Source organism: Barbus barbus (assembly GCF_936440315.1).
Source record: "Barbus barbus genome assembly, chromosome: 4".
Classification (NCBI taxonomy): domain Eukaryota; kingdom Metazoa; phylum Chordata; class Actinopteri; order Cypriniformes; family Cyprinidae; genus Barbus; species Barbus barbus.
This window is the reverse complement of record NC_136732.1, coordinates 19,603,325-19,615,534: the sequence shown is the minus strand read 5'-3', so window position 1 is coordinate 19,615,534 and position 12,210 is coordinate 19,603,325. Positions and strand designations below refer to the sequence as shown.

At 37.7% G+C, this 12,210-nt stretch overlaps 1 protein-coding gene across 1 annotated transcript in view; it reads left to right on the top strand.

Moving 5' to 3' along the window:
* The first annotated feature begins 366 nt into the window (after positions 1-366).
* Positions 367-12,210, top strand: part of ttyh3a (tweety family member 3a) — a 65,406-nt gene continuing 53,562 nt past the window's right edge. Inside the window, exon 1 of the mRNA XM_079415202.1 lies at positions 367-1,135. Within this exon, the coding sequence (XP_079271328.1) occupies positions 1,010-1,135 (126 nt within the window). The 5' untranslated portion in view covers positions 367-1,009. The remainder of the gene's footprint in view (positions 1,136-12,210) is intronic.

Here is a 12,210-nt window from a genome sequence, read left to right as displayed (position 1 = left end):
TGTGTCTACTGTGAAATATCATCACTTTTTTTCAAATAAAATTATTACAACTTATTTGATTTCATTTGTATTTAATTTGATAAAAAAATTAATTATATATTCAATTTACATTTTATTAAATAATACATTTTTCAGTTATTATTATCATTCATTTTTATATTTTTTATCATGTTACCTTTAATATAACGTAAATGAATATGTGTAAAAAGCAACCAGCTGGTAGCAATATAAAAGTATTATCAGCCTCTGATGATTTTTTAAAAAATATTAATGAAAAAATACTTCATGTGTAGTCTGTGTAGTATAGTGTCTGAGCACTAGATGTCGGCATTCTCAACAGTTGTCTCGGACTCGTACCCTGTCTCCACTGTTTCAACGTGAGTTTGTTGCGGTGGTATGGGGCTCGTTGCTTGATTGTTCTTCACTCGCTCGCACTGGATTAGAGATCATCTCACCGAGTTTAGTCGGCGGGGAGGAGTCGCGTGGCGTCCACTAACACACACACAGACGCACATCTCGACTTCACAAACACCTTCCCCGGACTAATAAGGACAAAAGGACGGAGGAGTTCGGAGCCGCAGACAAATGCTTGACACAAATCTCGGCCAATGACTGACATCAAGCAAGGGAGATACATCTTATAACTGGCTGGTGTTGAGAGCAGCCCGAGGACTGAGGCTTGGGTCTCGAAAGGATTCGGCTCTGAATGCTCGCATATCTCAGGGTTTATTGTGTGCATGCGTGTAGTTTTAATGGATCCAAACAATAGGCAGTTTGGAGAGAGGAAGTAGGAGCTTGTAGTACACGCTTCCCTTGTGTTTTCCAGGCAGCCGGTAACATTAGGCATAGGAAAGCTGAAGTCCTGTTTTACACAGCTGGATGTGCATTTTCCAGGGAAGAGCAGCTTTATGTGTGACTTTATAATCTAATGAAATTGTAAGCACTGACAGAAGTTTTAAACTTCCTGCTTTAGCTTCTCTCGGTTCGGAGTGTTATTGTCATAAAGATTATGGCAGCCGTTGTGAATTACTCTTCTCCGTGGTGGGTTAACCTTCTCCACAGACTGCCTCACTTTAATCTGCAATTTGAACAAACCAGCAGTGATTTTCGACCGGAGGACTCCTCATACCAGCAGGTAAGTCCATGCATTACAGTAACTGCTACTGTTTGATACAGCAACACGTGTAGATGAAATGCTGTGTGCTTGTATGAAATGGTTTGTGTTGAAAAGTTGATGATACCGATTGAAAGCAATTCTAAGCAATATCACACAAGAGTGCTGTTATTCTGAACATAGGCACAGCTGTAGGCTGGAAGTAGCAGCCATGCTGATATTCAGTATAACATGACTAAGTGTGCTTGAATTAAGTTATTTATTTTATTTAACCTTTGTTTGAGACATGTATTGACCCAGTTAGTTCATGTATTTCTTCTCAGCCAACTAAATTACTTATAAAAGTAGCCAAAGCATCAAGGTTTGTTTGTCACCTTGCAAAGCTGGCCTGGAGTAGTGTATATGACTAGAGCAAAGCGACATATTTTCCTCCTTTTGGTCAAAGAGTTCTGTCATCATTCCAGATTTAACATCTGTGGCTTTCCAGAACAGAAGTGAATGTTGCGAAAAGGTTTATGCAACAGCAACGGAACTACCACAGTCAAGGCCCAGAAAGGTAGTAAAGACATCAAGCTACGAGAATACTTTTTGTGCGCAAAGAAAACAAAAATAGTGACTTTATACAACAGTTTCTTCTCTTCCATGTCAGTTTTCGATGCACGTTCACAACAGTACCACAACGTGCAAAAACTATTCTCATAGCTTCATAAAATTTCAGTTGAACTAGGCTGGCCATTTGTGCCGTTCATGCGGGACACATCCTGGCCAGGATTTTAATACTGCCTAAAACATCCAAAGTAGTTTGACCAATAACATGCAGGTATTGTACATAATCGACCAGTCATGGCGCTGCGCGTGAGAAGGCGAGATATAGAGAGAACGATCAAAGCAATGCAAATATGCGCACTTGTTTGTTCATTCATTTGACTTGAAGCGTCGCTGCGCACTGATTTAAAAAAAGACACCAAAGTAGGCGCGAGAGCGATTCGAAAGCGTAAGGAGCCATCTGCTCTGCTCTCTATAGTCAAGTCACCTTTATTTATATAGCGCTTTGAACAATGTAAATTGTATCAAAGCAACTGCACAATATCAAAAAAGGAAAATAGTGTGTCAATAATGTAAAATTAAAAGATTAAAAAAAGATTTTCAGTTAAAGGCATTTCATTATTGAATTCAGTGATGTCATCATCCAGCTCAGTTCAGTTTAAATGGTGTCTTTGCAATCAGGTCGATGATATCGCTGGAAATGAAGTGTCCCCAACTAAGCAAGCCAGAGGCGACAGCGGTAAGGAACCAAAACTCCATCAGTGACAGAATGGAGAAAAAACCTTGGGAGAAACCAGGCTCAGTCGGGGGGTCAGTTCTCCTCTGGCTAAACGAACCAGCAGTTAAATTCCAACTACAGCAAATTCAGATTGTAAGGGCTCAACTGGTTCCAGTGGTCTTTTCCCGATGGCTGTCTAAATGGCAGACTGGATCTGGTGACTGGAGTGATCATCTGGGCTGGATATGGACCGGATCGGGTGGCTACGGTGACTGGGGATATGTCCCCGGGGCTCATCCAGGTGTCCGGCCTCCGCTGACGATCAGGGTCACATACATCATCTCCCGGCGCCGATCCACCATCTGATTTGGACACAGACTGAGAAACAGAAGAGAAACAGACAAATATTAGCGTAGATGCGATTCTTCTTGTGATGTAACGAGTACATAAGTTATGGGGTGTGTTCCCGGTTCCGGTTGATCTAATTAATGCAGCCTAACAATCCTTTAACGGATTTGAATAATAGAAGTGTATTAGTGTGTTATGTGTAAGCCAGGCTAAAGAAATGTGTCTTTAATCTAGATTTAAACTGACAGAGTGTGTCTGTCTCCTGAACAGTATTAGGTAGATTGTTCCAGAGTTTGGGTGCTAAATAGGAAAAGGATCTGCCGCCCGTAGTCGATTTTGATATTCTAGGTATTATCATATGGCCAGAGTTTTGAGAACGCAGCGGACGTGGAGGACTATAATGTGATAAGAGCTCGCTCAAGTACTGAGGAGCTAAGCCATTCAGGGCTTTATAAGTAATTAACAAGATTTTAAAATCTATACGATGTTTGATGGGGAGCCAATGCAGTGTTGACAGAACCGGGCTAATATGGTCGTACTTCCTAGTTCTAGTAAGGACTCTAGCTGCTGCATTTTGGACCAACTGTAATTTGTTGATCAAGCGTGCAGAACAACCACCCAATAAAGCATTACAATAGTCTAACCTTGAGGTCATAAACGCATGAATTAGTATTTCTGCATTTGACGTTGAGAGCATAGGTCGCAATTTAGATATGTTTTTGAGATGGAAAAACGCAGTTTTACAGATGCTAGAAACATGGGTTTTAAATGAAAGATTGCTATCAAACAGCACACCTAGGTTCCTAACTGATGAAGAAGAATGGACAGAGCAGCCCTCAAGTGTTAGTGTTCTAGGTTATTACGTGTGGGGTTTATAGGTCTGATAATTAACACCTCTGTTTTTTCCGAATTTAGCAGTGAGAAGTTACTCGTCATCCAGTTTTTTATATCGACTATGCATTCCGTTTCTTTTTCAATTTGGTGTGTTTCACTGGGGCCGCGAAGAAATATAGAGCTGAGTATCATCAGCATAACAGTGAAAGCTAACACCATGTCTCCTGATAATATCTCCCAAGGGTAACATGTAAAGCGTGAAATGTAACGGCCCTAGTACTGAGCCTTGAGGTACTCCGTATTGCACTTGTGATCAACATGATACCTCTTCATTCACTGCTACGAACTGATGGCGTTCAGATAAGTATGATTTGAACCATGCTAATGCACTTCCATTAATGCCAACAAAGTGTTCTAGTCTATTTAAAAGAATGTTGTGGTCGATAGTGTCGAATGCAGCGCTAAGATCCAGTAGAACTAATAAAGAGATACAACCACGATCAGATGACAGAAGCAGGTAATTTGTAATTGTAATGAGAGCAGTCTCAGTACTATGATACAGTCTAAATCCTGACTAGAATTCCTCACAAATACTATTTTTCTCTATAGCTCTCATGAATGTCACACAACGATCGACCTGGGACGCGTCCTGTAAAAATGGCCCACATGGTCATCCTATGTTGAACAACTGATGTCACATGGGCTATTTTAACAATGTCCTTACTACCTTTCTGTGCCAAAAAATTTTAACAATGTCCTTACTACCTTTCTGAAGATGAACGAAGGTCTTACAGGTTTGGAACAACATGATGGTGAGTAAGTAATGACAGAATTTTCATTTTTGGGTGAACTAACCCTTTTATGCTCTAAAACAACGACCAGGAGAAAACATTTTTCTCATATAATTCTTGCCATAAACACTATCCACTATTAAGATAATGGCACTCTAATCCAAGTAGCAAGACAAGATTTTTACATAAATGTTTTCCCCTTAGAAAACCATCATAAAGAAAATACTTAATGGCTTAATGATCTTAGCAATTGATATTAAAAGAACAAACTCTGTATACACATTAGTAATAAAGCATACTCCGTAAAATGTACAAACATACTTTTGTAAATACGAACTGCCCAGGAGGACTGAAACACACTAACAAACCCATATATACCTCTTTGTCTATTGAGTTAGAGCACTAGAACAAACTGTTCATTTTAGTTCAATAGATAGCAAGAGCTTATCTCTTAAAGAGATTATGCAGATCTTTTTTCATGTGCACGTTTCTTTGTGCCATAACATGGCAGTAACTATAATACAAGCTTTATTGTTATTGTATCTCTCTAATGCTGAGCACACCCAGGCGTGGTTGGTAAAGGTAGAAAGTAGGCTTCTGAGCACCCTTTCAACTATTTGGCTGTAGTCTTTCATCATAGAGACAACAGATGGCCTGAAGACAAGCCAAGAGTGCAATAAGCCTGGTGACAATACCTCTAATCAAAGCTCCTTAAATCAAGTTAAGCCTTCACTGTTGTCCGCTTTATGGAGTGTTGGGTGAAACCAATTGATAACTTGAAATACAGATGTAAAGAAGTCATAATTGTGCTTGACCATCACCATCAACCTGAGCAAACGGCAAGTTTTAAATGACAAATTTAGCCATTTGAATAAAAATTGAGAAGTCAGGTGGTACAATATAGTTCCAGAACTGTAGGAACATAATCCTAATAATTTGTTGCAGCTATTATGGGGTTATTCAAGGTTGTGCACATATGATGATTTGATTGTCTTGTAGATGGTCAGTGTATTGGATCAAGGTGCTTTAAGTACATTATTTCCATAATGTACTTAAAGTGCTCTATTTCCGCGCACTAATTTTGTACTTAATATACTAAAAGTACTTCTTAAGATAAACTTAAGATCATCTAAGTGTACTCAACTGTGTTATTTGGGGACACCATGAATGTAAACTAAAATGTGCTTTTAACATATTCTTTGTATTTAAAATGTATTTATTCACCACTTGTTGTACACTTGAGTGTACTAGTGTATGAAAGATGGTTCAAGTGAACTCCAAGTGGTAACTAAATACAATTTTTAAATAGAGATAGTATGTTAAAAGTGCATTTTAGTTCATATTCATGGTATCCCAAAATAGCACAGTTGAGGACACTTAGATGATCTTGTTTATCTTAAGAAGTACTAAATATTAATTGTTAGTATATTAAGTACAAAATTAGTGTGCAAAAATAGAGCAATTTAAGTATATTATGGAAGTGCACTTTTTTTTCACCTGGGTAGACAGTTTTACCTTTTGTGCATCCACTAAATATCACCTCAACACTATTTAATGAATTGCAGCAAAATGTAAGTTTGACTTGTCTAAACACTTTTTTTAGATGCTGTATATGTTCACATGATAGTGAAAATCACTTCTCTTTCAGCTAGAAGTGTAGAGGAACTAGATCAAGGCAAGAATGAGTGGATTAATTAAGAAACAGCAGTTGCAAGCTTAATGCTCAGTCCCTGCTGGTCTTCTAGCTTATAGTTCCTGGAAATCATGCAGGCACAAAGATGCAAAAGTTGCTCGAGAAAGCAGCTGAGATGGAGAGAGGAGAGGTGAAGGCAGAGAATTCAGTGCTTCTGGGTCATAAAGCCCAGGATAGACTGTCAGCTGTTTGAAAATGTTTTACCGGGGATTTTTCGACGCATCAGCACTGGAAGAATGTCTTAAAACAGCGTGGCAGAAACAAGCTAAAGCACATGAAGCAATTTTCTGCTTTTACAGATGTGTTAAGGGATCTAGCCTCCTCTCGTCAGATGCCGTTGACATCAGGTGCATCTAGAATTACAGACAACTGTACTTGAAATCTCTAGAAGCGCTTCTGCGTGGTTGGAGAAGGGCCTAAGTCCTAAACAATAGTTTTTACTATATCATTTTTAAAGTAAAGAGTACCATTTGCAGCATCAATTAGTCATGCATTCTTTATTTTCTTTTTGTTAGAAAGTAAATAATTAAAATGTGACATTTGTATTATTAACAAAGTGGAAAATCAAAATGATTAAAGAACTTCTCAGATATGGTACTGACACTGATTATATTAGTTTTTAGCTGAAGAAAAAAATCATTTTGATTTTCTGCATATATCGTACAAAATAAAATAAAATACACAGGATGCTCAAACGGCTTGTATTAGCAGCCTGTTCTATGTAGCATTTGTCTTGGAGTCAAAGTGCACATAGTGAATGATAACAGACAGCACAGCTGAGGATGGGTGAGCGAGAGAGAGAGAGGAGACACCTGCTGTCCATTGAATGGCACTTGTTCACAGGATTGGAATTAACTAGGGATGTCATCTCATTTGGCTAGTTAGGGGTTAAGCTCACTCCTGATTTCCCAGTTGGGGTTTCTTTGATGCGCTTATCTGTGAACTTTGTTCTACTTTTAATTTCAGCTCAATATTTTGATGGTCTGTTTCCATTTAGAAGAACAAAGGCAGCCTCGCTTTTAGCACAAAATCATTACTTATTGATGCCACTGCCTAAATATTCAGTTGTTGGGGACTTCTTGTAGCGTGGAGTGAGATGACAGGTTATTAATGTTGCTCGGCAGACTGTGTCAAGAAATGTGAAGTTGCCCAGCTAATGCATGTACTAAAGAAAGTTTGGATAATGAGTTTACCTTTAGCACAGGAGTTATTGCCCTTAAAGTGGTGTGTGTCTGTGAAATTTCTTTTTTATAATATTTTAACCAGATGTATTTATTTTATCCTACAGATAAGGAATGATACCATTCAAAAGTTTAGGGTCTATTAGAATTTATTTATTTTTTTTAAATGTGAAAGTAGTCTCTGAAGGACACCAATGCAGCATTTGTTTGAATAAAACTAGCTACAGCAAAAATTTCTTTTTTTTTTTTTATGTTTAATGACTCTAAATTTTGAATGGAAATGGGCATCAAATCATTTTAAAATTCTATAATATTTAGTCTTTTAAAAAAAAATCTTTAGACATCACAACATTATAATGTGTACAGTATGAAAAATGTATATTCTGAGATTTGCTAAAAATTGCATTTGACAGTGTTAAATGATTACTATTAAAGAAAAACTAATAACATTAATAAAATGAATAGGCATTATAGGCACAATTAGATATCCAGTATATTGACTAATAATGATAAATTAAAAATATCTTTCATATTTGCCAATAACTCTGAAATATTTGGGGCCAACATTCCATCTGTGAACAAGTGGATTGTATCAATGTGTCATATTCTTGTTGAACTTCACCCTTTCCCATCCCTAAACACTTCTCATTGACTATCAATGGGTATTGCATTGAGAAAAGAATGTCTCATGTTTACAAAGGCCAGGACTGTGGGAGTTTGGGCAGTGCTTCTCACGAATTGCCGTGGATGAAAGCCAAGCTGTGAAGGGGAGGTCCAGTCAGCTGGATGATGAATGAGACTGGAGCTCTGGGTTTGTTTGGGTGAGGACAGACCTGCCAGCGGATGAGGAAGGCACACAAGGCTGACTTGAGAGTGTCACCACTGGGTTGTCTACAATGAGTTGATTAACCTGAATGATGTTGTTTGGGAAATCTCTTGTAGTTCAATAAAATATATTTTTTTGTTGTTGTTTTTTGCCGGAGCTAGGAATGGATATGACGTTCGCAAACATTATTTGAAATTGACTTCTGAAAAGAGGTGGTATTTTCATACTTTATCAAACCATGCTAAACCATGTTTACTTTGAGCTGATACTTTCTAAGCAGATTTTGCTGAAGTCTTAAGTGTATTTGAATTGAACTGTACAATGACAATAATGGAGTATTGAAAGTAACCCTTTAAATACATAAAATTTGGGAATTTGATCCAGTATCAACCATCCAGATTTCACTGAGAGGCATAAACAATTTGGCTTTTATCCCAATGACCTAGAGGTACCAGATAACAAATACAAGATTTGCCAAATCCAAACCTTCGTACTTCATTCATGTTCTTAAAGACCTTGTGTGTTGACGTAACAACTGGGAAAAAGGAACACTGGACTTGAAGTAAATGATTAAAACATGGAATGAAAATTCAGTTTTTTTAAGTACATGATTTTGATCATCTTGTGAACTATTTGTCTATGTTTCACCTTTTAATTTATTTTTGACCTCATAATTTTTTTAACAAAATTGGTGAAACTTAGTGAAACCACTTTCTCTCTGGTAACGTATACCAAAGTTTTCCAATAATTATTTCCAGTTAAACCGCACCCTTTTCTTACAATCATCTGCAAGCTCACATTCAGATTGGCCTCCATCCAATCAACAACCACTAGATAGAACTCAGTGTTTTTTTCAATAATTTGTTACACTCTGATATACATCGCAATATTGAAGAGAAAATCTGTCAACTTTAAATTCCAGTCACTTTCCATGTCTAAATAGTTTGACTTCACAGCCAGTTGTTGGATGGGAATTGAGATAAAGTACAAGTGTTAGCACAGCTGAAGACACTAGCAAAGCATAATTTGGCACTTGCAAATGCTAATCAGAGGGAGGTTATATTTATAATTAAAGAGATGGCACATTTCTCGTTCTAGAAAACATTTAGTTGGATTTCTCTCTGAAAAATGGTTCAAAAGCAGTCACTGGGGTTGTCCCCTTTCAAAAGGTACTTCTTTTGAACCATATTTACCCCTAAAGTGACTCTTTTTGTACCATTTCTCTTTTGACTGTTTTGCTGGAAGAGAAAAATTGTAAATCTGTAAAATAATTTTAGTGATGAACTAGTGATAAACTAGATTTTAACTTCCAAGCTAACAGACATAGACTAAAAGCATTACAGTTTAATTTCATGGGGTCTTTAACCACTGTTTTATTAAAAACTTCAGTGTAGTGTTCATTTGGCTTACTAGTTCAAGTTCCTGTCGTCTTGTTGTGGGCATGTGGGCTTAAGCACGGTTTGAAGTGCAAATTTGAAAAACAAAACCCCTACATGCTTTCCCATGCCCACTCCCCAGGCTGGCTGTGGGTGAGGTTGGAGAAATTCGTGACTGGCCTCTTCGTGTTGTGGAGGTAGTGCTAGAACATTTCCATTTTTGCCAATTGTAGCGCCGGTGTTTGAGTCATTTTAGCGTGTCATTCTCAGGGATGTCGTTGGGCACGCAGGAAGTGAGAGCAGGGATGCTGATAATCTGTTTTGTCAGCGTGTTTGCATGGTGCGACACAGACTGACGAGACCGTTATGTCATCAGGCCAGGCAGGAAACACAAGCTGTCTCTCATAGTGGCACATTGCCAATAAATTCATCACATAGTCGGCCGTTTATGAAGGATTTGTGAAAGAGCCATTCATGAAGCGGTGTAAACACAACCCGGTTTGAAATATTAATGTCTCTGCTTTCATTTGACTCCGAATCTGATCTGCGTGGCTGTTTCTTTTGCAGTTTACATTTGCAGTTAGGTGTTAACTACTGACTTCCTGTCGATGTGTGTGGGAAGGTTTATTGCCATCCAGTCTGCCTTCAAAGGCTGAAATGCTTTTGACATCCTCTCTGAAAGTGTTGCTAACTCCTCCCCAGATTACTGTTGGTTTCTCAAAGAAATCTCTGACCCAGATTTGGCCCCTTGCTGCTCCAACTGCAAATGAAAAGAGCCTCAGCTCTTTTCCATGACAATGTGGAGGCTATATGGCTTCCTGAGGAAAATTAAAACTGGAAAAATTATGTTTTGGAATATCAACATGTAAATTTCAGGCTTTAAACTATATATTTCTTTTGAGATGCTTGTTTGTCGTTTTTGTTTTTTAATTATTTCCTAAAAAAGCAGCTATATAATTTTGTGTAAAGACTTATTTATATTGTCTGATTGTGATATTGGAAAAAAAAGAGAGAGAGAGATTGTTTTTTTTATACTTTTGCTCCACCAGGTCAAAATTAATTAAAATATCTATAAAATATATATTGTTTTGAAGTGTTAAGCTTTGCATCTTTTTTTCTACCCACTATGAAATTTAGCCTAGTTGGATACACTTTTAAAATATATTTTCTCTTACTGTTTAAAACTAGGGTTGTCAATAGATCACAAGTGGTGTCATTAGTTGAGTCTTTTAGTCACATTCTCTTGCAAAATAATCTGAGAGATTGTCATGTTCACATATGGCTGCATGAACTGAATTAGGAATGAAAACATGCACCTTTCATGGTTTCTGTTACCCACCACTATACCACCCCACCTACATGATGCTTTTTTTGGAAACTAAACGGTCTAGATTTCAGTCCTGTAGCTTGTTTTTCTATTTCAGATGCAAAAATGTGTTATTTCCTGTGACAGGTGTGACATTTTCCGGTGCCATCTATTCTAGACCCCTATCGTAGGTTGTTTAGATGGTCTTGTGCCTCAGTCTCTGCCAGACTCAATGAAACCACCTGCGTGTTTGACTGCTGTGCCACATTCATTCAAAGAACCACAGCCACAGGCTTCTATCAGAGAATCAAGCCCTTTCATAGATGGCTCTGAGTTGAAAATTAGGCCGACAAAGGATTCAGTCACTTGATAAAGTTGAATTATATCTCAATGATTGATTGTTTTTGTACAGATTTTTCAAAGTTGTTGTAAATAACATTTAGTTGAAACAATTTTCACTCTGAAAAGTAAATACACTATTTCTTTTCTAGTGTAGTATCATGTAGATAATGGAATTTAAATAAATTAAATAGTACATTTTAAAAATCTGTCCCTTAATATGACATAGCTTTTTTTTGTCCTTGCTTAGTTGAGCACAGTGAGATTCCATGAATGGCGAAAACTTCCTTTCTCTGAAATGTGACAGGATAAAGGGTGGTGCATATTTAGCAAATATCATTTGGATGGCCTACAGCCAGGAGCACTTCAGCACAGTGACCTTGTGTTTGAAATGCTGCTGTTGTTCTTGGGCAGTGCTATCGCTCAGAGCGGTCTCTCACTACACCGCGTCCTGAATCAGCATATGGAAAGAGTAGATCCATTATGATAATCTGCAGAAGATTACCGTCTGTTTAAAAAAGCTGAGTCTGGGTCTTTTCCTGTTAGCGGCAAAAGGAGAAACGTGGCAGGATTGAAATCTCGGTAATTGAGGTGACCTCCTTGGCACAAGTTCTCACAGGAAAACACAAGCACTCTGAGTTGGCAAATGCCAACTGTGTTTCATATCTTTAACTGGTGGCGAAGTCTGTTGAAAACATGTAGATTCTGTTCGATTTACATTTACGTTAAAAGCATTATCAAGTGCTTTTATCCAAAGCGACTTGCATTGTATTTAAAGTACACATTTTTTTCAATTCATGCATTCCCTGAGAGTCGAAACTATGACCTTGGTGTTGCAAGCATTTTGAGATACAGGAGGTAAATAAATAAATGCAACGTGTAAAACTGTTTTTGGCAGTAATGCTGGCTAATGTGATGTTTCTTCTTATTTGTAACTTGGTTTTATTGTTTTCTTGAAACCAATTAATTAGATGGATTTAGTAGACATGCAAACCTCTTGTTTCTTCTGCCATTTTCTACTAGGGCTGACTATTCAGTTGCGTTGTGTATTTATATAAAGGTACAGCTTTCTGCCAGTATGCTGAGATGATCTCATGGGCGCAAAGGCTGTTAATCACGTTCTCCAAACACATTATCA